General features: G+C 39.3%; 1 protein-coding gene across 2 annotated transcripts in view; it reads left to right on the top strand.

Moving 5' to 3' along the window:
• Positions 1-18,900, top strand: part of ddx10 (DEAD (Asp-Glu-Ala-Asp) box polypeptide 10) — a 38,894-nt gene extending 19,994 nt beyond the window's left edge. Inside the window, exons 16-18 of one of the 2 annotated variants that reach the window (XM_034311466.2) lie at positions 4,155-4,211; positions 12,331-12,515; positions 17,854-18,900. In XM_034311466.2, coding sequence (XP_034167357.2) covers positions 4,155-4,211; positions 12,331-12,515; positions 17,854-18,046 — 435 coding nt within the window. In that variant the 3' untranslated portion in view covers positions 18,047-18,900. Of the gene's footprint in view, positions 1-4,154; positions 4,212-12,330; positions 12,516-17,850 lie in introns of both variants that reach the window. The other variant, XM_034311465.2, reaches the window with a different exon arrangement.
• The last annotated feature ends 7,244 nt before the right edge of the window (positions 18,901-26,144 follow it).

The raw sequence follows: 26,144 nt of genomic DNA, 5'->3' as shown, positions 1-26,144 counted from the left end.
TTTTGTTGAAGGACCTTGGCAGTGATTAAATACAGCTTTAAATCTTCTTTGGTTAGATGCAATGAACGCACCACTCCCAGATTTAGAGATCTTTTCCCATTGCTCTTAACAGAACCTCTCAAGCTCAGTCAGGTTGGACGAGGAGTGTTGTTGTATAGCTATTTTCAGGTCTCTCCAGAGAGGAGCCACTCAGGGACTTTCACACACTTGTCCAGAATGTTGTCCTGGCTGTGTGTGAGACTATAGTTTAAAGCAATGAGGAAAATGTGAAGGTGTCTGAATATTTTCTAAAACACCAAACAAGATAAAACAGGACTAAAATGAACTCAAGGAAAAAAAGCAGAAATTGCCAGATGCATGTAAAACCAGGCTAATTACAGCTATGACAAGGAGTGATATAACATCCTGTGGTTTCACTTTATCATCAAGAGGGTTGAATCATGATGCTGCCATAGCCATCCAAGAAAGGCGGTTTGTTTTAAAACGGTGTCACATTTATCTACTTTCATTATCTTTTTTACTTTTGTTACTACCAGTACTGATAAATCTGCTAAACGATATATCAGCCTTGCCCTGAAAAGCTAAAAATATTGTCCCTAGTTGAACTATAACAGGAATTAGTTGCCAAATAATACTTGAAAATGCTGATCAAGGAATTGCAATATATAATTACTTTTATAGTATAGAAATTTATATGTTCCCAACTCCCGTTGTTGGCACAATTACCCCTGCTTTGAAAAACGAGCTACCCAGCACTTTTCTTACATTCATTATGCGAGGCCTTATTTCTTGAAACAGAGCCAGTTTGATTTAGCCACTGGGTAAGCTAAAGGGAGCCCTTCTGTGTGTGGTGATCGCATGTTGAGGCAGATAGGAATAGCTGAGATGCCTGTATAGGGTGCACAGCGTTGAGCTTCAGGCACTATAATGGAAGCAGGCTCTTGAGTTATTACTGCAGATGCAGCTTTATGATGAGTTTCTAAATGATTTCTTTCCAGCAAGTTCGTACAGTTCGTGCCGTTCAGAGGAAAGCCTTTTTTTTTTTCAGCATCAGCAATTCTGTTCAGGTATCGAGAAGAGCGCTCAATTTATGTCGGCCAGCGGAATTCACATTTTATTATTGATCTCTAAAGAAGCTCTGCAGTGAAGAGGCATGAAACAGTGCCTTCGGAAATTATATAATAAAGAGCACATGAGCTTTGAATTCATCAGGCCAATTTGTCCCCGCCTTCTTCCATTTTCTAGAAAAAAAATAAAACTTCTTGGTCAGTCTAACTCTGAGATAAAGCAACTGCTGTGAACACATACAGTTCCCATTCATTCTGCTTGCATCATTCCTGACCCTTGCAGACATGTAGAATGGATCCGAGAATAGCCTCTCTAAATGGAGTCACAGGTGCATCTCCTGCATGGCAATTAAAATGATATCAGTGTTGCCTAAACACTACGGTTGACATGGGGCTTGATTTCTCCTCCTGAACAAAGTCACTCATGTCTTTACAGCTGAAATATTTTATTGCCCTCCAGCTGATGTAAAGAAAGCTGCCATTTTTGCATTAGCCTCGTTTTAATCAGAACATTTATTCCTGTTTCTATGGTCGATGTTGACCAGTTTGACCAATTACAGGATGGCTGTGGTGAACTGCACTGGCATTAGCATTGAAAACCATAGCCAAACTTGTGAAAATTAGCTTTATCAGATAAACAGAAGCTACACGTAATGTCATTTACAAGGTTTCAGCATTAATCATTTATATTTAATGACCACTTTTTAAGGATATGGACTTATGAGGATAAGGGGATTTATGCTACAATCAATTCTGACTGCATGCTTACCGTGTTTGTAAATATTCCACATAAATGGCAGCCTTGTACTATTCACCTTGTCAACCTTGGAAATCAGAATCTTTTGAATGTTCAGTTTTTATAATCATTTTAACATTGTTGACATTTATTAATTATAGCTAAACTTGTGGAAGTTCAGTTAGCGGTCAGTGCTCAGCACTTTACACGTCACTTCAGATGCACAGAGTGTTTAAGTAGTTTACCAACACATCTGAGGAAATTTCCTGATACTTTTGTCTCGTTTCCACCGTAATTCTGCCTTTAAATTATCCTTAATAAAGACTTTTTGACCATCAATCATTAGGTAGCTTATGCTCAGCATCCTGATTTCCCAGTTGCCTAGCAACCGTGTTCTCATGGCTTCAATCACTTGAACGTTGAGAATGTTGGGTGTTGCTTTCCCATGTTGAAAGCGTGAATTCCATTTTGGTCCAGTTAGACGTGCCATAAGATCGTGGCTGTGCTTGAAATGGCCCCCCTAGTCACTAGTCCCCACAGAGGAAAGTCAGGAGCACTACACAGAACACTATTATAGAGAAGTGAATGATTTTGTGTACTATGTGACAGGGATTTGCTCATCACTCTGCAACACACTGAGTCACATAAACACACATGACAATAGAGAACTTGCTATCCACAAGATAATATAAACTGTATCAAACCTAAGCAAAATAAATAAATCAAGACAACTATAAAAACGTGATGATAAAAATGACTTCACAGAATTAATCCTCTCTGTATAATTTGTAAGAAATCTGACGAGAAGCCTGAAGTGACATTAGCATATTAGTTTGCTGTATTCCTCAGTGAAGGTGTGCGCAAATCAAACCAAGCAGTGCAGTGCATTATGGGCATTTGATGTATTTGATTAGAGGGGTTATGGACACTTTTAGGCTAGTGCTGGCTGGCCATGTTTTTAGAGGGGCATTCAGTGGCCAGTATTATGGTTTCAAAAGATAAAAAAGCATCACTACAATGTAGCAAACCCCAAAATTATACTATAATACTATAAATTATAACTATATTGTGACTAGGACAACTTCGGACAGGGACGCATGACTGTAACAAAGGGTTTACATCTGGAAACAATATAGTGCTGAACTACGGCAAAACTAACGCTAACAAAAAGCAAACTAGACTACACCGACAGAGCTTGTTTGGATTGCCGAGGTAGCTTAAGCATTATTTAAGATTAAAATGCCCACTTATTATATGTGTTTTGTCTTTTACTCCTCAGTGGCTTTGTCTGGAAGAAGTAGTACTCAGAGTAGCATTTAACATCTGTGGATAATAAAGCCAGTCTAAATATCATTTCATTTATATTTCCGTCTCGTGATTGAAGTGTCAAGCAATAATCTGATAATTAGCAATTCATACATAATCATATCAGATCCACTCGACTTGGTTGTCTGGAGTCTAGCACTGCATTTCTTCTCACTGCTCCTCCAGCAAGCTTCTTGACGAAGTGCAGAACTTGATTAAACTTATAGACAGGTTTTTTTCGCACTCACATATCCAGACAACACCTCATGAATTTGAGCTAATCCACGTCACTTCCATAACACTGATCCAGTTGCTTTGTAGCAGCAGCTTTCAATGTATAATAGCTCAAGAGTTTCACAAATCAGATATTTATGGATATTCATGGCGTGTACATTCTCTCAGCCTAAAAGCTTTTTCATCACTCTGCGTATTGGATATGCATAACTATATATCAGTATATACCTGTCCAAAAACAAGATTTATACCTGCATATCATTAAAGAGTCATACCTATATTTCCATCATCCACATCCCAAATGGGTTTAGGCATATCAAGACTGATGGAGCGATTTCTCCATGAGTGGGTGCTTTATGTTTTTAAAGAAATTAAAAGCTCATGAAATACAACTGTTTACTCTGTCTATCCTCAGTCACAGCACTTGAGTGGTTATAGTGTTTGCTACTTTAATAGTCCATTTACCTTTCAGCCCACTGCATTAGAGAAAGCAGATTACTTGACAACATTTAGTTTTGTTTTGTTCGTCTCCTTCTTTCTGAAGGACATGTCCAGTTTCTATCAGTCAGCCCGTGCCCCATCTGCCCTGTCTCCCACATTTTCTATCACTCCCCACCTTTCTCTTTTATTCGTCCTTTCCCCCTCCTCATCCAGCACAGCTGCATGTCTCCGCACACTTTGCTCTTTAGTGTGACTGATGATATGTTTGCTTTTGTATCATGCTCTGCTTACGTAAGGGCACTAGGGTGCAGGGCTTGTGTTGGCTTCAGCTTCAGTGGAGTTTATCAATCTGTTTTGTGTGTTCCAAACAGGAGAAAAGGCTGAAGGAGAAGGCGGCACGAAGAGAAGCAAGCAAACAGGCTAAAGAGGTGAGTTGGAGCTTCCTCAACATCATCAAACCTGGAGATTGGATTGCACTGCTGTAATGACATGAACTGATTATGTTCCCCCTGTTATAACTCAATAATCGCCCATTTGAGAGTTAAATGGATTAGTCATAGAGTTCAAACTGTACCTCGACTGAAATGAGACTATTTTAAAAGCCATGTTTCTTGCAGTCAGATGCTGACATGTGAAAAGAGGTTATCAGACCTTAAACCTAAAATTTTCACTGTGTGAGAAACAGAGTGTGAGTCACACCAATAGAGGGGTGCCCTTAGTTTGCAGCCTGTCAACGGACAGCCCATAATTTTGCACTGGCAGCTGTCGCGTGTCCACTTTCTCATGCCACTTGGGGATATCTCAGTCCACATCCATATGGAAATGCAGCTGCTCATTCAATTGCCTTCTGATCAATGCTGAGACCTGTCCAAGACCGGTTCATTATTCATCATCCCCCACCCCCAACAGAGAATTCCCCTGGCCCCTGGCACTCGTCCCAGCCCAGCACAATGTCAAACCCCTACCCTGCCTCAGCGTTCAGTATTCTCATCCAATCTTCCTGCTTCTGAGCCTGGAGGATCATTACACCTGTAAATGAAGTCACTACAAGTGCAGCAAGGGAGAGATTCACTATAATGGAGACCTCTACTAGAGACAGATAATACAAGCACAATTTTATATAATGGTATGCATCACAGTGCACACAATTTTATTATTGAAAATTAAAAATTAAAAAAGCCCAGAAGGCTCTTATGACTTACATTTAAATTTAGAACATGCTTGAGCCTTTTAGAAATAATACACAGATAATATTTTGTGCATCATATATTCCACATTATATAGAGGCCACATTATGGAGTTACAGCTCTTTTAGTGCGAATTTTGAAAATGCAAATAAAGTCTGAATGGAAAAGCCTGAAATAAAAAAAAAAAAGCTAAATATTGCAGGAAAAGTTTATATATAAAAATACACACCAATCAGCCATAACATTAAAACCACTGACAGGTGAAGTGAATAACACTAATTATCTCATTACAATGGCACCTGACAAGGAGTGGGATATATTAGGCAGAAAGTGAACAGTCAGTTCTCAAAGTTGATGTGTTGGAAGCAGGAAACATGGGCAAGAATAAGCAGCTGAGCGACTTTGACAAGGGCGCCCAAGGCTCAAGAGTCAGAGCAGGTCTTGCGGAGTGTTCCCGGTATGCAGTGGTTAGTACCTACCAAAAGTGGTCCAAAGAAGGGCAACTGTTGAACCAGTGACAGGGCCATGGACGCCCAAGGCTCACTGATGTGCGTGGGGAATGAAGGCTAGCTCGCCTGGTCCAATCCCACAGAAGAGCTACTGTAGCACAAATTGCTGAAAAAGTCGCAGCTTGGGGCTGCGTAGCCACAGACTGGTCAGAGTGCCCATGCTGACCCCTGTCCACCACCGGAAGTGCCTACAATGGGCGTGTGAGCATCAGACCTTTACCGTGGAGCAATGAAAGAAGGTGGCCTGGTCTGATGAATCACATCTTCTTTCCTGCATCGCTTGCCTGGGGAAGAGTTGGCACCAGGATGCACTCCCCAGGATGGGAAGAAGGCAAGCTGGTGGAGGCAGTGTATGCAATGTTCTGCTGGGAAACCTTGGGCCCTGGCATTCATGTGGATGTTACTTTGACATGTACCACCTACCTAAACATTGTTGCAGACCAAGTACACGGCTTCATTGCAACGGTATTCCCTAATGGCAGTGGCCATTCCGATCGAGCATGTCTCAAGAGTCCGAGCTGTTTTGGCAGCAGAAGGGGACCTACACAGTATTAGGCAGGCAGTTTTAATGATATGGCTCAGTGGACATAAATAGACACAAATATAAATATATAAATATATAAAAATATATATATATATGTATATACAGACACACAAAAAACACTTATTTATTCACACACACACACACACACACACACACACACACACACACACACACACACACACACACACACACACACACACACACATATATATATATATGTATGTATTATATAATGATGATGATGCATAAATGTGATGTAAATCAAGTTTCAGTGCTATATCTAGATATCTATGCATGATCATGGCCAGGGCACTCATGTGAGTGCCAGACAAAGAAACAAGACAGACAAAGAAACATGTATTTCTTGATTCAATTAATGAAAGCTATGTCAAATATATTGCTGTACCTGGCCAGAATAAAGTGTTTTCTTTTGCCTACTTTTTCAAAATTTGTTTTAAAAATTACGAAATATTTTAATTGGAACCCAGCTACCTATATCCCTTTACGTCCTGCTTCCAACATCTCAGTATCTTTCAGTATGCATAGTATTAAATCCAATAATGAAAGAAAACAAACACCATACTGGCTGTAAACAGCTGAAGCTGAATATGAAGTTGTAGTTATTAGAACTTTTTAGGATTGTCTGCAGTACCCCATAAAAGCATAGGTTACAAATCTATTAAAATTCCCTAAATGTGTCCTTTAAAATGTTTTACATTTTATTTGCACACTCATTTAACTGTAATGAAACAAACCAGAGAACAAATGTCCAGAAAAGCTTTATTGTCAGCAATAAAGAGGTGCTGAGCCACAAACCAGTCTGACAGCAGTACAGAACCACTTAATGTTCATAATATACTACTTTTACAAGGTTCAGCTTGGTTGTTGTGGGTAGTAGCTGAACTTTTTAATCTATTAAAGAACACATCATACTTTCTGTCCATTTATAGTTATAATTCCTGTTATCACTTGTGTTGTAACTGTCGTTTCCCTCATCAGTCATGAAGTTAATAAGACAAAAAAATGCAGCTTGCGCTAAGCTCACTGTCTTCTCTACTGGAGACTTTGCTATGACTGAAACTTTACTTTTAGGAACAGCTTTTCCTCTGACTTAAAAATCACCCACACTGGAGACTCCTTCAGCAAATGCATCCTTACAGATAGCTTCATCATATAAATAGTAAAACCTTTAAACATTTAAACATTTTTGTTTATTAAATAATTCAAGTCAATTTTATTTGTATAGCACTTTTAACAATGGACATTGTCACAAAGCAGCTTTACAGAAAAATATAAATTCAGGATATAAATTTTTTAATTTATATGTTTCTAAATTTATCCCTAATGAGCAAGCCAGAGGTAACAGTGGCGAGGAAAAACTCCCTGAGACGATATGAGGAAGAAGGGGAACCCATACTCATCAAATAACCACACGTTTTAAATTTTGTTGTATTATACTTAATTTATGTGAAGCATCTACAAGTCCATGTGAATGAGTTGTTACTACAGAAATGGTAATGCATTAGAGTGAGCCTGTGATTTGAATTACAGCTGGCACTACTGTCAGAGCTGCTGTTCTAAAAACCTAATCAACACCTTTTGACCAATCAGATTCAAGAATTCAGAAGCGCTGTGATATAAATCTTTTTGGCGTACAGCTCTATGATCATACAGCTTTGAAAGTTGGAGGAAATTTTGATTAGTTTTTTGCTTCATCTTCTTCAAAGGCGATGTAAATGACTGAAGTCTCACTAGGACAGCTGGTTGATGTATACACCCGCATATGTATTGAAATTTTTAATGGATGAGAGAACATGATTATTACACATGGGCATGCGTTGATTCAAGTAGTAAGTCAACACATTATTCTCATTGAAATGAATGGTTGTGGTGATTTTTGGCAGATAATAGAGTCATGAAGGTCATAAAGACTTAAATATACTGAAGCATGTTAAAAAAAAAAAAAAAAAAGGTTTCCAGTTTATTTACCTGTGTGGCTACAGTGTATATGATGATTACTGTGTAGACTTTTAACTAGGTAATATCTATGTTAAAGCAAACACACATAATCAGCCTGAAAAAAAAAAAACAACCTCATTTTCCTTGTAGCCTGTGAAGTGTGAGCGTACTATGGCCTCGAGGGACTTCGTAATATAGTGTGCTTATGAATGATGAATGCTGGTTTAGGGCTAGATCAGCTGATTAATGAGTGTGCTGTGTAAACTTGCAGCATTAAACCAGAAGCTTATGCTTGTAGGGTCAGATATAAGAACTTTATATACCTGTGCTATTAATCATATATGAATAAAAATTACAGTGTTGCACCAGAAATTATTTTAGGTATTGTAGGAACTTAGACAGAGAAACACCTAGTTGGTTAATTACATTTACATAAACTTTATAACAAAAACAGTTCACACTGAAAATGTGCTGGCCATATTTTCAACTGTGTTTATGCTGACATTAAAGTTGGGTTGTGGGTAAGATGCTTTGGAACACAGCAGAGTGTGAAATTTCAATACCAAAGACAGTAAGGTTGCGTTCACACTTTTTTTTTCCCCCTCAACACTCAGTGCACATTTTATGTGTAATCCTACAGGAAGTGTCTGCAAGGCAGATGGAATGTGGCTGGTTTTTACAAGCGCTGCCATCTGTGTTGGTTTTTTCTCTTTTTTGTGACAGTAGAGCTTCTAAAATTGATAGAAGTCAAACATTTCACAAAAGCACGCAGTGACATCAAGTGCTTTTTTACCTCCCGACCAATGAGGTAGCAACTTGTGGCACAAACGAGAAAATAAAAACAAATGGACATAGTGCCGGTATTATGACATAAAATTAGAGAGGAAAAAAACTACAATATCCAAAGTGCAATGTAACTAAAAATAATAATGTCTGTTCAGAAAGAGAGACGTATGGACAGAGAGAAAGACACAGACAAATTCAGTGAGAGAGAGAGAGAGAGAGAGAGAGAGAGAGAGAGAGAGAGAGAGAGAGAGAGAGAGAGAGAGAGACCAAGAGCAAGTAATGGGCAGACAGAGACAGACAGAGAAAGAGAGAGACAGTGAGTGAGAGCTGGAGAGAGAGAGAGAGAGAGAGAGAGAGAGAGAGAGAGAGAGACAGACAGACAGACAGACAGACAGACAGACAGACAGACAGACAGACAGACATATACATAGAGGCAAAGAGACAGAGGTGGACTGAGAGAGCGACAGACAGATGAGCGACAAAGACAGATGGAGAGAGAATGCAAGAGACAGGCAGTAGGTGAGACAGAATGTGAGAGACAGACAGAGAAAGTGAGAGACTGACAGACAGAGAAGAGAGACAAGAGGAGAGAGAAAGTGAGAGACAGACAGAGAGAAAGTGAAAGGGAATCAGAGAGAGTCAGACAGAGAAGGGGAAAAAGGCACAGAGAGAGGAGGAAAGAGAAACATGGAGATAGACAGAGAGAAACAGGGAAAGAATAATACGATTATAATATTCTAATAAAAGGCTCTTCCAGTAGTGTTGGTTTTTGCCGTGTGAGTTGTGTCAGTTCAATGATCATGTGATATGCGGAACTAATCAGAGACAAAAGTAATACTGTAATTGTGGGAAATTATGAAAACGTGCAGAATAACGATTGCTTGTTTTGAGTGCACTCACTAATCCAGGCTTCCTGTTTGGAGCTGTGGGAGTGAAACAGTGCTGTGGCGTGATGATTAGAATTTTTAATTGCAGTACTGGTGTTTAATTGTGATTGCAGTACACGGTCAGTGCATCCTGCAGAAATGTGTAATAATCACTCGTCTGCCTGAATGAAGTGATGTTGTAACAAGTACTTTGACATAAGCGACTGGTTTGCGAAACATTCCTGTTTTCTCACAAAATTTGTTTCAGGAAACGTGTAAAAGTGCAGTGACCTGCAGAGATGAACCTCTTTAAACCCAGAATATCAATACTGAACATCAGCGACATTTTCAGGAAGTGACACTGCTCTGATGAGGTTGTAAAATATAAAATGGCTATGTTTTTCATTCAGTTATTCATGCTCAGACGCTGGCTGTGTGGTGCAATTGCTTTTGGACTTGTGTATGTGCGTGCATGACGTTTATATACACAAGAACTGATGAGACGTGGTTTAGGGGATAGATGACATGAATTTCAAGTAGTTGCAAGCTGCAGCCGTTTTAGGAAATGATTTCCCGGGCTGAAGTGATGGTGCGGATTTTGGGAGGGTGAGATTGAGGAGTTATTTAAAGCGGGGAGCGAAGTGATGAATGTGTAAATGAGAATGCGTTCAGTGTTGTGACTGGTGAGACAGGCGCCTAGGCCGAGTTCAAGTAATGTCGGAGAAGGAAAAATGAAGCTGCATGCTAACCTAATGCATTCAAATCACACCTTGCTAACAGTAAGTGTGCAGCCATTTATAACCTGAGTTGTCAGTTGTTAGAGTATATTCACACTCAGGTTTTTGCCATATTGTGCTTTACCTTTGCTCTTCCCCTAAATCCCTCTCTTACACTCCTCCTGCTTTCTCTCTCATCAGTCCTTGTAAAACATCGAAGCTTTAGCTTGTGGCTGCGAGTCTTAAAACCACAAATGTGTCAGCAGAATTTTTAATGAATCTCACACACAGCACAGGAAGGCTGTTTTATCTCTCACAATCCCTTAATACACAAAAATCTACATCTAATCCCCAACATGCAGGTTTTATATCCAGAGTATTGACTTATTCTCTGATTCAGCTGAGTAGAGTTGAACAGTAATGTCTAAAATGATTGTGATTATTATTTATTTTTCATGATTATTAATCATTATCACGTAGTCGACAGTTTAAAGCAACAGAATGAGCCTTTTCTTTCACATTGTGCATTGAGTAAGGAATAAAACATGATGCAGAGTTACTGTTACCACCAAAAGTTTATTAAATTTTCCAGTAACACCATGTCCCAAAGTGTTTTTTTCCTCGTAAAATACAGTGATTTGCCAAGAATTACAATGTTTACTTTATTAAAGAACTACACATCATACTTTAAACAAGTTAGAGTTACATTTAATGTTGAGAAATGTCCTCAAGGCAAGTTCCTGTTATCACATATCCCCTATGTTATCACAGTCGTTCCGTCAGCAGCCTCTCTATTCTTTGTCTTGAAGTTAATAAAACAAAAAAAAACAAAGAAAAAGCTTGTTATATTACAGAGAAACCTGAAAGCACTGTCTTGGACAATTTCCCGTGGTGGGATACTTGAAGCGCTGAAACTGGGAATTCCTTGCATAAATGTTAAATTGTTAAATCTCTAGTCTACATTTCTCAAATGTTAAACATTCACCATATTAATAATTATTATTATTATTATTATTATTTTTTTCTCCTTTTAAACGTGTGAACAGTGTATGATTTCTGATACTAAGATATTTTCTGTAAGGAAATATATTTAACTGTAAGGTATATTTAACATTTTTAGAAGGAGTCTCCAGTGTCAGCTCTTCGTAACGGTCAAAAGTAAAGCGCTAACTTTCAGGAGAGTGAACTTTGCACTTCGTGGTTTCTCAGTGACATGTCAAGCTTCTAAGTAGAGAAAAGTGACAAAAAAAAGTGAGGAGAGAAAAGTTACTGTGGTTTCTCAGTGACATGTCTTGACTTCTAAGCAGAGAAAAGGTGGTTGGTGAGGGATCAGTTTATTTCTAGATGTTATAACGCGCAAGTGATAACAGAAACTAACTTGCATTGTGGACATTTCACAACAATAAAAGTAACTATAAACTGCCATTCTTTAATAAATTAAACTTGTTGGCAATTTGCTCTGGTATAAGAGGAATGAAGCAAATGCTGTTATTAAAAAATAGCATAACAGTGACTCCACATCATCACACCACCCTATAGTTGATTATTTTCCTATAACAGCGCACCCTATCGTGTTTTATTTATTACACATATGTAACACTAGATAACTTTAGCTGGGCTCAAACACTATTGTGGTTGATTGAGTTTCATTCTTTTAATTGTGAATGAATTTGCACAGTTAATAAGGAATGTGAAGAGACTGAATGGGATAAAAATTAAACAGGCTTAAGTCTTAGCAGAGTAGGGGAACTTGATGAGTCACACAGTTTAATGAGACTTTTCCCAGTATTCAAGTTCGCCAACCGTGGAGAAGCTGGTCTAGGCTTTAAACAGACACTTTAAACAGATAAATAGAGATTTGTCTGTGTTTCACAAGTTTGATATATGAACAAGACCAGAAATGATTTGTCTCATGAGAAAGCTGATAAAAGGTGCAGATATATGCACACATATGTAATTTTGGTCCTTTGTTTCAAACAGGAGAAGGAGAAGAAGAAGAAGGCGGCTGGCATTGGGGATGAAGATGGTGATGATGATGATGATGATGAGGAGGAGGAGGAGGAGGTGGTGGCGTACCTGTCAGGCGCCGATGATGAAGAGTTTGACCCCAGCACGCTACCCGACCCTGACAAAGTGCGCAATTCAGAGGATGAAGATGAAGAAAGGTAAGACTGTCCTTATGAAAAGCTGTACAGAAATCTGATTACTGTAATTAAATTTAAGAATGGGAGTTCTGAGATGAGCGTGAGACAGTTTCTTAGGAAGTGGAAGTCTTCAGTGTCTGAGTGAGATTATCCACTGCAGCAGGAAGGTGAGTCTTAGGCCTTAGCTGTGAAGTGATTTGTATTTTTCAATCAAGCTATTAAAGCATTTTAGGAACCAAGTGGCTTCATTGAGCCTCTAAACTGCAAGTTTTGTCATCTTAATTGAACCTGTAACAATTTTTTTCTTTCACTTTGCACATTACTGTTGAAAGTTTAGATCCCCCATTGTTTTTGGGTAGGTGGAAAAAGAGGAATGCAGCTCTATTTTACAATTTAGCAACAACAAAAAAAGCATAGAAGAGATCACTAAATTGGTTGATGAGAATGAGCACCAACTGAGCAAATATATTTTGGAGGAAAGGTGTTCATTCCTCCAGTACAGTTCCAGAGACTTGTAGAATTATTGCAAAGGCCTTACTAAGACATTTTGCGTTGATCTTTCCTTTCATTTGTCACCCAAAATCTGCAACATCCCCCTCTCTGAGGAAGACACACAGCATGCACTTTTACTCATTACTACCTTCTATTTAGTGCCCTGCCCTCTTTTCTGATGGACAGCCTAGAAGATAGCTGCTTTTTGGGTGTGTCTTTTTCCCCGAATAGCAAAAAAACAAAATTTAGTGCGCCATAGTCAGTAAAACGTGATCTTCAATTTTGTAATTATGTTAGCCAGTTAGCTCACCAATACCACAATCAGCTATGCTTTCTTAATGACGGAAGCCAAAACGAGATCATGATTAAAATATAATTAATTGTCCAGCCCTAATCTTAGCATTGATTCACACTGTTTGTAAGTCCAGTTGACTTTTTTTTTCCTCTGCAGTGTGGATATATCAAGTGCTTGATTTTCTGCCTTGTTACTTTTGTGTAATGTGCTGAGACATACAGTAAATCAGAAGCATTCTATACTAAAGCGAACCAGAACATTGAATCATAAGCCTCTAATTATCTCAAAATGAGAAATTGATTCTTGCTGTACTTAATTACTGCAAAGGCTCTTGCTGGGTCTGTTGGGTCTACACTTTGATTAGGTTTGCAGCACAGTCACTCCTGTGTGTATCAGCCTCGGACTGCACTGCATAATTGCTTCTCAGAAGAAGTTATTCCCTTATAGATGAACAAGATTCATTTATTGTTGGCGGTGTAACGCATTGATCCCTGTGCTGGCAGTGGACTGTCTATAAAATGTGTAATTACATTCAGATTTAAAGCAGAGGATGCGGGGAAGGAGGCAATATGTCTGAAAAGTACTATATACAAGCAGGGTTCGGCAGTGTGGGTGTTTTGCTTGAATTTGTTCCCTTTTTTTTAATGCAAGTTGAATTTGGTCTTTGGATCACATGTATGAGAGCAGATTTTGACCTGTGCAGCCTACCACTCTTCCATAATATTATTTACTAGTCAAACAAAAGTCTATTGATTAAAAAGCTTTTCGCACGGCAGTTGGCTCTCTGCTCTGCATGTCTCTGCTTCATGTATGAAAGGTCAGAATTTCCCGCTCAGCACAGCTTTTCATACAGCAGGTGAAAAATCACTTGCATCTCACATCGTACACTGGTTTTTGCTTCCGTAGCAACCAAGCCAAAGTTTGCCAAAGCTGAAGCCGTGGGTACACTCACGATTGTTTCTCGTTTGTCTCCGTCCATGCATGGAGCCACTCTTGATGGCTGAATGGGGGACTAGCAGTTTTCTGCTCCATGTGCAAATCCCTTAACAGAAGAGCACATCACACATGGCACCGGTACGACTTTCGGCTCTATTAACGTTATAGTAAACACACAATAACCTCACATTTAAAGACAGAGTGTAGAATGAATGTAAAAATGTTGACCAAACAACATAACAGCCAAAGACTTTTTTTCCTTCCCCATTTTCTTGCTAATTTGGTCTTGGCCAATGCCCACTCACCTGCCAGCTCTCCCTTAACATATTACAGCTCCCAGCCAGGGAGGGTAAGGGTTAACGCACTTCCTCCTAGTCATGTGAAGTCAACCTTCTCTATCTTGTGCTGTGTCACGGGACTGTCTTCCCTCTTCTGCATACATGAGCTCAGAGTTGCCCACGATTGGCTAGTCGGTGTGACAGGGGAGAGAGCGTAATTTGGCTCTCTTGGACTCCTGACCACTGATGGCTGTGGCATCGTCGGGATTCGAACTCGCGATCTCTGGATGATTAGGGGAACGCACTTGGCCACCAGTCAGAGACTTTCTGCCAAAGTTTGAGCAATCAGAATCGAGAATTCAACAGCACTTTGCAATAATGTTAAATATCATTAGTCTATTAGACAGTTGGACTAAAAGGTTTTTTAAATTAATGTTTAATACCCAAATTAATGTGTTTATTGTAAACTTTGATGTGTGCTCTTATTTTTCTTCTAGTCAGGAGCATCAGTGCTCATTAGGCCAAAATCTTACCACAGAACCCTAAGAAGATTTACACTGTTGAAAGCCTTTTTTCCCTGTCTTTTCTGTTTTCATGTAGGCTTTCAATACTTTCTTTTCTTTCTTTCACTTTTTTCTTTCAATAGTTATTCATTTTGATTATTTTTTTCTGGCTTATTTCACATTCCTTCCTTCCTTCCTTTCCTCCCTTTTCCTCCTTTTCCTCCTTTTCCTGCTTTCCTTTCCTCCTTTTTCTTTCCTTTCCTTTGTTTCTTTCCTTTTTCCTTCCTTCCTTCCTTCCTTTCCTTTCCTTCCCTTCCTTCTGTGTTGTTCTGTTTCTTTGCGTTTCTTTTAGTAAATTTATTCTTTAATTCATTCATTCATCTTCAGTAAGCTCTTTATCCTGGTCATGGTCACAGTGGATCCAGAGCTTATCACAGGATCACTCAGTAATTCCTTTTCACCCCTCCTCCCAGTTTCCTGCACTGGTGTTTATTAGAGATGGAGGCAGGTGATCTGGGCCACTCCCAGCGCCTCAGACAGCAGCACTGGCTCTGATTAATGTCTGTTGGCTGGCTGTTTACTGCATGGCTACACTTGCCGAATGCAGGAGAGGCTTCAGGCATTGTAAATCTGAGCAACTCGCTCTCGGCCTCCCTCCACAGGCCGGTCTTAATGCGAAGCTGCCGCTGTCGCGTTATGCCTGGGCCCAGAGCCAGGTCCTGCACTACAGCCCTGGCTCATTTATGTGTGCTACCTGTCCTCCCTGCTCGCTCTGCTGCTCTCACACACACCACCTGTCACTGACTGCGTTTTCCTGGCTCCACTCCACATCCTCCCGCCTCTGGAGCTGAGCTACTTTATCCCCTGTCTACCTGCATTACTCACACCTTAAAATATATTGTTCCGAGCTTTGGCCTATTCTTTACGGATGGCTCCGTCGATGCCTCTTGTTTGGAGCGGAGCGGAGCCAGCGCTTCCTGTCCAAATTGATATTCAGCAGTGTGTCTTGGTGCTGTTAGGAACTGGCCAGTGATTTATGGGAGTGAGTGGAAGTCGACATGCCTTAAAAGGCTAATGATGTGTGCTTGCTGACTGTTAAACAGATTGAATGACATTTAATGCCCTTTCATGCAAGTCTCAGTGACTATGTGGATATGAAATGTTAGAATGCACATATGCTTAGTTTTATATAGTGACGCTGCAGCCATGTTTACATGCAGCATAATACGTTAATAATCCAGTTTTTAGCTGGATTAATCAAAATATGGTGGAAAAAGTTCATATGCACACCTAAATCACTAGTGAGTAAACAAATTGAGGTCAGGCTGATTTCTTTTTCCATCCACTTGAACAAGGAAGGGTAATTTGTTCAATGATTTGTAAATAGTAGAATAATGATGTAGGAGAATGATGCAGAGCACAAATGTTCCTTCTCACTTTGAATTTAATAAATGTTCTTCATTTGGCGTATGCTTTGCTGAGATAATTTGTGTATAATTTGAAATTTGTTAAAGCCAATGTGAAATGGAAAACATTTTTTCCCAAAATGAAACATTAATAAGACGGGATGTTCTGTGGGAAATAATATTTGACAGGACGTAATATACGGGTTTATCCATCAGGATTTTATTGGATTGTAAAAAGCAGCCGTTCCCACAGTGTTTAACCCTAGGTAGTTTGATTTTTGTCTTTTGCATTTTCCTTTCCATTCTTTACCTCAAATGCATGGTGTGACTTTTTTTTTTTTTTTTTTTTTTTTTTTTTTTTTTTTTTAAAGAAAAATTCAGCTATAAATCAGATTTACTTTTTTGTCCATTAACTTGAATGTCTAGCTGCCAGCAGCCAAAAATTGAAGTATCTTTATAAATGTGCATATATTTAATGAAGAATTTGTTTTTAATTATTTATTTTTGTTTTTGTTATTCAATTATTTAGAGATGTAAAAACATTAAATAAAGAGCTGTTAAAAAATCAGACAAATGGAGAAAAAAATCATATTAACTATTAATAAAACTCTGGGGGGGGGGAGCGAAGAAAAATGTGGGATTTTTTTTTTTTTAGCAAAACAATACATGCATAATATATTTTCATCACATTACAACTGTCAAATTCTTCATCAAATGTAGTATTTGAAAGTTTTCAACCTCACCTTCTGATAGAACCTTTTTGGTTTATTCATGTGAGCTGTGAGTGAGAGACCATTAATATTAAATTATAACTTGCGTCTTGTTATGGCCTGCAATTTCAGAAGGTTAATATTTTTCACAGCATGGAGACATTTAGGGGCAGGCAAAAGCCATAAATAAAGACAAAAAAGGTAAAATAAAGACAAAAAACCTGAACCAATCACTTTTCTACAGCCATTATTTGCCTCTGCTTTATGCTGATGCTTCATTATGAAATGGTGAAACAGTGATTGAGGGACGTTTAGATAAGAGGCTTAAATAATTCAGCAGCAGGCCTAGTTGAGCTCATTTAGTGGGATGATGCATGGGTGTGCTCATGCATACACGTCCCTCATCATACAGGAGCTGGCGAGCTCTTTAAAATCATCAGGAGTGTGGAGGGAATGCTTACGGCAGAGCTTGGAGGAAATTACAGATACACAATCCGAGTTCGGGCTGCTCACACAGCCCTTAGCCAGTCTGCAGAGAGAACCTAATTTGATACGATAAGAGAACACGCACAGCACATACGTGCCTTATGGGAGCTTGTAAGAGACACAGAATCACTTTTCTTTTTTGCAAACATGTGGAGTATTGCTGTGCTAAATACTAAACCAGCTTTTCATTAGGGACTGCTCTGTTCATGGTGGGACCGTGTTAATCTTTTATACTTTGCCTCTTTTAAAGCAGTGATGGCCCTGAGCTTATGGGGAGGAAGAGGACCCACAGCAGTAGTGAAGAAGATGATGATGATAACGGACACTGGGGGACAGGGAGGAAGAAGGCCAAGCAGCACAGCTCAGAACCTGAGCCTCTGAACACTGGTCTCTCACTGGCAGAGGATGAGGAGTTGGTGCTGCATTTACTAGGAGGCCAGAGTTAGTTCATTTCCGCCGAAAGCAAGACCTTGTGACTGTGACCATAGCCTCCCTCACCTCATACTTCTCATATAATGGACTCTAATTATGTTGTGTTCCTCTCATGCATTTCTACTTTGTGGGATTAGATTCTGTTTTGTGAAATAAAATTAATGACCAAAATTTTAGAGTCATCTTATTGGAATTTGCTAGACCGTCTTTCTCTATCTGTACATAACAGCCTGTCCTTGTCCACCAGAGATAAATCTAGAAATTGAAATTTCATGTGGTCGACCAAGTGTCAGTGGGATGCACAGATAACAGCACTGCTGATGCCAATCTTAAAGCCCCTGGCATCCTAAATCCCTGATTGCTTTTTGGGTCAATATTGGTCTTGCACATTATGCATGAATATTTGCTGAGTTTTTTAAGGTCTAGACATATTTAAATATAATGGCTTCTGTTTTGTGTAAAGCAAGTGGGTCTTCATGAAGAATAAAAGAATGGGGCATGCTGTTACAGATAAATAATCAACAACAGGCCTGACATGAAGCAGAGTTACTGTTAAAACACTGAAGTTGATTATTTTCCAATAACAGTAAATTCTGAAGTGTTTTACTTATCCTAAACCAAAGAATTTGGCAATAATTAAATTTTTTATCCTCCTTCTGTTACTACAGAAGTGATAACGTATTAGAAAGTGCTTATTAATATAAACCTGTGATTTCCCTTGCAGCTGGAACTACTATCAGAGCTGCTGTTATAGAAAATTAATCAACACTTTCTGACCAATCAGAATTGAGCATTCACAGCTCTGTAGTAAAATTTGTGTAAATGGTTAAGCTGACATCTTTTAGCTATTAAAAAACATTGAGGAACATTTTTCTGTGTAGATTGTTATAGCATGGTTAGCTTTTGTTAGGTTGCTCGTGCTCTTGATGTGGTTTAGGAATGAACACACAGAATTGATAAAAGCTCTGTGGGAATAATGAGCAACACCAGACTTGTGATCATTGGGGGTGCTTTCACCTTTGACATTTTTTGCTTCTGCCACTAGGTGGTGGAGACAGTATGTTTTCAGGTTGTCTGTGTGTCTGTCTGAGATTCTCATTAGCGTGATATCTCAAGAAGGAGTGGTCGAATGTTTGTAGGATTTATATGGGATTATGATGATGTATTCATCAGATGAACGGATTCCATTTTGAAATTGATCCAAACAGGGTCACAGCAAGGTCAAATGTCTGAAATAGTTTTTCTTTGATAGCTGCTTTCCTGTTGGAAGTATATTTTAAGGTATTTCAGGCAAACAAATTAGTAAAAAGAAAGATTAGACTTGTTGGGGGAGGAGACATCCTCATCAACACCAAAGGCACTGCTGCCAAAATGACGTTTTACCTCCTGACCAATGAGCTCGCAATTAGTCTTGTTAATGAGTGTATATGCGGAGGTATATGACATGTTTATGGTATTTCATTGCCAACATTCCAAACAAAAAAAAGTGTCTGTTTTGGTACATTCATGGGTTAGTGATATGACGTCCCACTTTAACCGTGTCTGCATACAGTCAAGTCGCACAACCACATCCTGTGCTCTAGATTTTCTGCTTCCAAAGCTACAACAAAGGCAAACAACCTCCTCATCACTGTCTTTATCACTGATACTAGCTACGACTGGTCAGAGTGTTGTTATGATTAGTGTGCATGTTGCGTGAGCTGCTTTTTCCCCCGAATCTTTTACAAAAAGCTCTACATCTAGTGCTTTCCCTGAAAGCACTCCAAGCGTGGCACCTTTTTTTACTGAAGTGTATACCAAGATGACTATAATTTGTAACTTTGTACATTGTGTTCAACATTCCTGATTCTCCTTCCCTGTGCTTCTTTCCTGAGTGGTGTAGCAGTGTGGATGTCTCGGACAGTGGGCTGTCAATCACTCGTATTTATTAGAATATCAGGCCACACCCATTAGGACAGTTTTTGGCTTGGTCTGTTCTGCGAACTCAGCTTGTGTTTTATCTCTTTATTCAAACTTTGCTGGATGATTATCATAACACCCAAGTTTGGTGTAATACAGACTTTTAATATTTTACACTGGGACCTTAAAAGGAAAAACACATTCAGGTACCATCTGTATCTTCTTGTGTTTTAACTACTCTCATTATTTTTTTATGTGCAACATTGTGCATCTGTCCGATCCCGGTCCCCTTCCGCTTGGCATGCATGGGGGTTATTTCCTCTATTCTCCTTGCTGAGTTTGAAATAGAAATGTCTAGAAGGGAAAGTCTCTGAATAGCTTGTTATTCTCCGTCAAAGCACAAAGGCCATCTGCTGAAGTATGTGTTTATCAGCATTGACCCAGCTCATCTCTGGAGAGTGTGCTTTGGCTCTGTGAGAAGAATTGAGTCTCTGCCATGGTTTAGCACATCGTGATTTTGAAGTAGCAGGCGAGTCTTAGGATTTGTACCATGGAGGACATTATTACAATTTGTCCTAGTTGTGTCTTTTTGATTACTGTAGCTCTTTAAACTACACCAGCACGCTTGCTTTGTTGTTCAGTCTAGGGTGCTAATTTCTGTTCATTATCCAGCCAGGCCAAAATCTGAAATGGGGCAGATGGTCTTGTGAAATCGCAAGACAAACACAGTTGCCAAATAGGTTTATCTCAACTCAGAAGTGATTTGTTTCACAGTTGATAGGGGAAGTAAGATACATGCGATCCTGCAAGTCAGAGCTGTTGACATGGCCGGCAAACGTGTTGATGAATTGTGTTTGTGTGCAGGCTAGCTGGAGTGACTCTTTGTTGTGTTTCAGTTTTTGCGGCTGCACATCCATCGTGTCCTGCCTGGAGAGCCATTTCCTCCCTATTTCTCTGCTTTAATAAACCATTTCGGTTCAGAAAGACGTGGAAAGGTTCAATTCTGCGCTTGGGCCATTTCTGAATAACAATAGACTAGAAGCACAATGGGAAGACGATCATTAGAGCTAATGCACAGATCGCAAGCGCTCTCTCATAGATTGAAAACGCAATGCTTGCTGCATGTAAATGCCAGCATCCCAGGCAGTGGAGTATTTTATTTTTTTATTAGAAGAGTCCAATATCCACATTAAAAGAGTGGGTGTGGGAAGACCTGATTTCCGTGCATGCTTTTTATTGCCTAGTGCAAAGCTGTTCTACACAGGATTGGATTTGTGCCTTGGCATAGGATACACCATTTATTGACGCGGGTAATTACAGTATATGGATCCATGCCCGTGCCTCCTGGGAGAGGAGATGTGCTTGCTCGTCACAGTCCAATGGGCCAACACGGATTTATCGTATTTGGATCCTCTCCCTCAGTGACTCACTCGCAAGGTGTGAGAGCAGCTCCTAATACCGTGGGGCTTTGTGAACGTCTGAGTTAATGAGTTGGCCTGGGGGAAATTTTTTTGTTTTACTCACTCTTCATTTCTATGCGTCGTGTATGTTTTTCTTTTTTTATGGGACAGAGAAATGCATTGAGTTGAGTTAGATAACCAGTGTTCAAGTTAAAACAAATATATAATGTAGTTTTCCACTCTCACCTGGAATGTAGGCAGCTAGCCAAGATATGATGCGTGTGTTTGACTAGTGTAGCTACCAGTTAAGCAGTGTGCAGTTAAGTGCATGACTATATCATCACACGCATCTCAAATCGTGGAAATGTCAAAACAAGCTTGTGTTTTTCATATTGTAAAACACTGTTATTTAAATGATGCCACAAAGCTAAAAAGAGTCCCAGATGAAATATCTTTACGTCCCAATACATGCCGGTAGGTGGATTAGCTAGGCTAAATTACCACTAAGTGTGAATGAGTGTGTGAGAGAGTGTGTACATGGGAGAGTGTGTGCATGAGTGTGTGGGAGAATGGAGTCCCATTGAGGGTGTATCCTCACCTCAAACCCAGTGTTCTCAGGGTTAGACTCTGGATCCACCATGACTCAGACCAGGATAAAGTGCTTACTGGAGATGAAAGAATGAGTGAAAGTGATCTGGTGCAAGTGCATCCACACTGCACAATGCTAAACTGGTAGCTGTAAGTTTCCTCACTTTGTTATAATGTGAGTGTTGTATCTCCACTACAAAACTAAGCGAGATAGATTGGGGTAAGGAAAATTGGCTGGACATAACTTTTAAGAGTGTTTCTTTTTTTTTTTTTTTTTTACAGATTTTACAATGCTGCAGAATTCACAAAATAATAGTAGACGTGAATGTGGTTTCTAATCTTCGGTTCTGTTTTCCTCAATAAAAAAATGCTTCTACAGAACACATTTGAGAAGAAAATTGTGTTCAAGTGACTAGAGGGTGAAATTGCTGGAGTTCAGTTCACTGGCAAGCGCTGTCGGTCTTCAAGCTCGGACTGTTCTGGATTGACGGGACACATTTGGCACCAGATAAGCTGATAAAATAAAGTGCAATCAGATGCATGTTAAAGAGTGAGCCGCTGCACAGCACGGCGTTTTATGCCCCATTATGGTATGACCCTAGGCTAGATTTGAGTTTTTTCTTATCTCAAGAAAAAAAATTGAAACAAAAAGAAAAAAAAACAGTTACAGGAATTGGATCTTTTTTAACTGCACTGATTTATTTTGTGCACAGTGGTGGCCTTGCAGGAAAAACACACACATTTCACATACGAGCATAAATTTTTTGCCTGGGTTTTTGTGAGTAATATGTGATTATGTGAAAATCATGCAATCGTGCCTTTCAGAGTTATACCCTGAGATTGCATGTGAACTCACATGCACAGAATGCATGAAACCCTGTGTCTGCAAACCACATCCATACATTTCACACTACAAGTAGAACCCTTTTAATAAGCTAAGACCTTATACCCTATATATATATATATATATATATAACCTTTGAAAAGTTTATAATAAGAAGGATTATACTTTGAAATCTTGGCATTATAAAGTTGTATCTGAAATCACAGAATTGGTCAAATGAACCTTATAATTCCCAAGTCTCATAGGGAATTTATTCTTTCTATGCGGCTACAACCTACCTAGCGAGTCATGCTTTTGGTAGAACCGTGGGCAGTTATTCTTCCTCACTGGTTTGGAATTACAGTGTGTATTTTCAGAACAGAGGCTGTTGAAGTGTGAGTGTGGGACCACAAACTGCAAACAAAAAGCAGTGTCGTTTTATAGGGTGAGATGTTGCTGCCCCTGGCAAAACACACCAGTTTGTTTTAACGACAGTGAGGTTATGGGGTTGTTATTTTCTGAAGTCGTTTCTGACAATCTGATTTCTGATGTTTGATGAACACTAACCTTGTTCCTGGAGCTCTGTCTTCCTATCCAGTAATTCAGTCTACTGAATTCTGAAGCCATGGTCCTGCAGAACTGACTCTCACCCTGGACGTTTCAGTGATTTCCCTTCTCTCTTCACGTTGACTGACACTAATAGTGTGATAATGTTGTCGAATTAAATGGGGATTGCACACCATCAGGCTGTTTTTCTTAATACACATTGCTTCTACTGAATGCCGTTATAAATGGAGGAGAACCCGTGCCAAATGCGAAAGCATAGCTACATGACAGGCAAGACAGGAAAGTGTCCCTGAAGGATGATAACTTGAGTTCACATAAATGCCAAATGTCAAAATGCAGGAATAAATCAAATATTTATGGTCTCCCAAACAATATTTGAGAAATGAATGAATGAATGAATGAATGAATGTGCATGTGGCACTTTTCAGAATATTAAAAGAGGAAGTGAACAAGAAGAGGATGGTATGTGGACGCTGGTCACTGGTAAGTAGTGAAGATATTAAATGATTTAAGGATGACTGTAAGACAAGAAGTAATGTAACGTTTTCTCAAGTTGATTTTTTGCCAGCAATGACAGGTGGAACTGGCACTTGTTTTGGAACATAATTTTAATAATTTATGTTTTTTTTTTTTTTGGTAGAAATCTGCATTTTGCCAGCGATTACCCAAGCTGCCTTGTTGTCCTGCCATTTTAGAGTTTATACAGCATTGGATAAAGACTCATATCTTAGCAAAGGTGCTGTTTTACTTAATATTACATATAAAGTCATATCAGTTTACGCTTCTTCTAAATATTACTATCACAAAAAATAAATTACTGGACTGCAAAGAGTATGTCAAGATAAATAAACCCATGATAATGTGCTACAGGTGGCCTGTAGTGTCTAAAACCAGCCTTCTCATGTAAGTGACTGTGTTTTTTTTTCTTGGTATAGCAGATATATCAGTGACCTACTGTTTTTGTCACTGTCAGCCATCTTGGATTGAGAATGGCAATACTCAGAGGGGCAGCAAAAATTGAGATGAGTAATAAATAAAACATGCCGAGGTGTGCTGTTATTAGAAAATATTCAGTGATGGTGGTGTGATGTGAAGCAGAGGGCCTTTACCCAACTGAAGTTGATTCTTTTCCTGCAATAGCATGTCCCAAAGCTTTTTATTCCTCTTACACCCCAGCAATTTTCCAACAATTAAAACTTTTTAATTAAAGAATGACATTTTGTACATTTTATTCATCTATATATCTTTATATTTCAAGTTGTAGAATGTCTATAAAACAAGTTAGTTTTTCTTATCACATTATAGCAGCTATAAACAATCATTCTCTTATCAGCCTTTCTTTTTTTCTCTCTTGAAGGAAATAATACAAAAATGCAACTTGTCATGTTTCTGGTATACTGAAAAAAAGCTCAAACTCCTCTGTCCTGAAGACTTTTCCATGTTGGTAAACCTCAAGTCACAGCTTTACCTTTGATTGTTACAAGCGCTGAGATTGGAGACTCCTTTCAACAATGCTAAATAAATGTCTTTTTACAGATTACTTCACCATATCAATAATTCCACACATTTTTAAAGTCTGTTTATGTGGAGCGTATGCCCTGTGAGATAGTTGTTACTACAGAAACAATAATGTATTAGAACAAGCTAATATGTAACCTTATCAGCAGTCCATGAGTATTGACACCATGCGTGAAAAGGCTTTGACTGGTAGAATACCTAGAGGCTGAAATTGCTCGAGTGTTAGTTCTTTGTCTCAGGCCATCAGTCTTCATGCTCTGATGTTCTGGTCTGACAGGACACATCTGGAACAACACCAGCTGCTGAAATAGAGCACAAATAGATGGGTTCTGAGAATGGGAGTGTCACTACATGGCAGTTGGAGCTTTACGCCCTGTCACGGTGCCCAGTGGCAGCCCTGTTCCAGCTGATCGATTAGTTGGATGGGTGTATTAGAGCAGGGAAGGCAACAAAATATGTAAGACTCCATGGACAGGATGGTAACCACTGGTTTAACCAGCCTGTCGCATATATTTGAAAAATGCCTTCAGCATTGGACAGTTACAGAGAGATCTCTATAAAAGCATGGTGTGCAGTTACAGGGGATTTGGTACAACTTTACGGTATGTGCAGTGTTCAAAGGGCTACACGATACAATTAGCCCATCATGACAACTGACAAACTTAAACATTTGTTTAGGCTTATTCAAATAGGCATCAACTGTCAGTGTCTGTTTTTTTGTGAATTCTGATGCCCAGCTGATATAACACCTGAGCTGGGTGATAGATGTTTTGCCATAAGGTTGCTTTAGGACACTTTCTGACTGACATATACCTTACATATACCTAACATCATGATGACTGACTTTTGTGTCAGAACTCCAGGGTCCCCGGTTCAATCCTGAGCTTCAGTCCCCGGTTCAGTCCCCGGTTCAATCCTGAGCTTCAGTCCCCGGTTCAATCCTGAGCTCAGGTTAATCTCTGTGCATTTTGAGTTTTGCATGTTCTCCCTGTGGTTTTCTCCCGGTTCTCCAGGTTCCTCCCACCCAAAACATGCCAATAGATGGAATTATCCATGCTAAAATGCCAATAGCTGTGAATAGAATCCAGAGGACATGAACGTGTGTGTGCGTGGCACCCTGCGATGGACTGCCGTCACATCCAGGGTGTGTGTTCCTGGGATAGGTTCTGGGTTCACTGTGACCCTGACCAGGTTAAAGCAGTTACTGATGATGAATGAAAGGTAATGATGTGAGGTTAACTGGAAAGTTGTACAAAGCACTAACATCATAGAACATGTCATAACTTTGTTTCAGTTCTCACAGTTCCTTTTAGATGA

This window comes from Pangasianodon hypophthalmus, chromosome 15, assembly GCF_027358585.1.
Source record: "Pangasianodon hypophthalmus isolate fPanHyp1 chromosome 15, fPanHyp1.pri, whole genome shotgun sequence".
Lineage (NCBI taxonomy): Eukaryota > Metazoa > Chordata > Actinopteri > Siluriformes > Pangasiidae > Pangasianodon > Pangasianodon hypophthalmus.
This window is presented reverse-complemented; position numbering and strand designations above follow the sequence as displayed.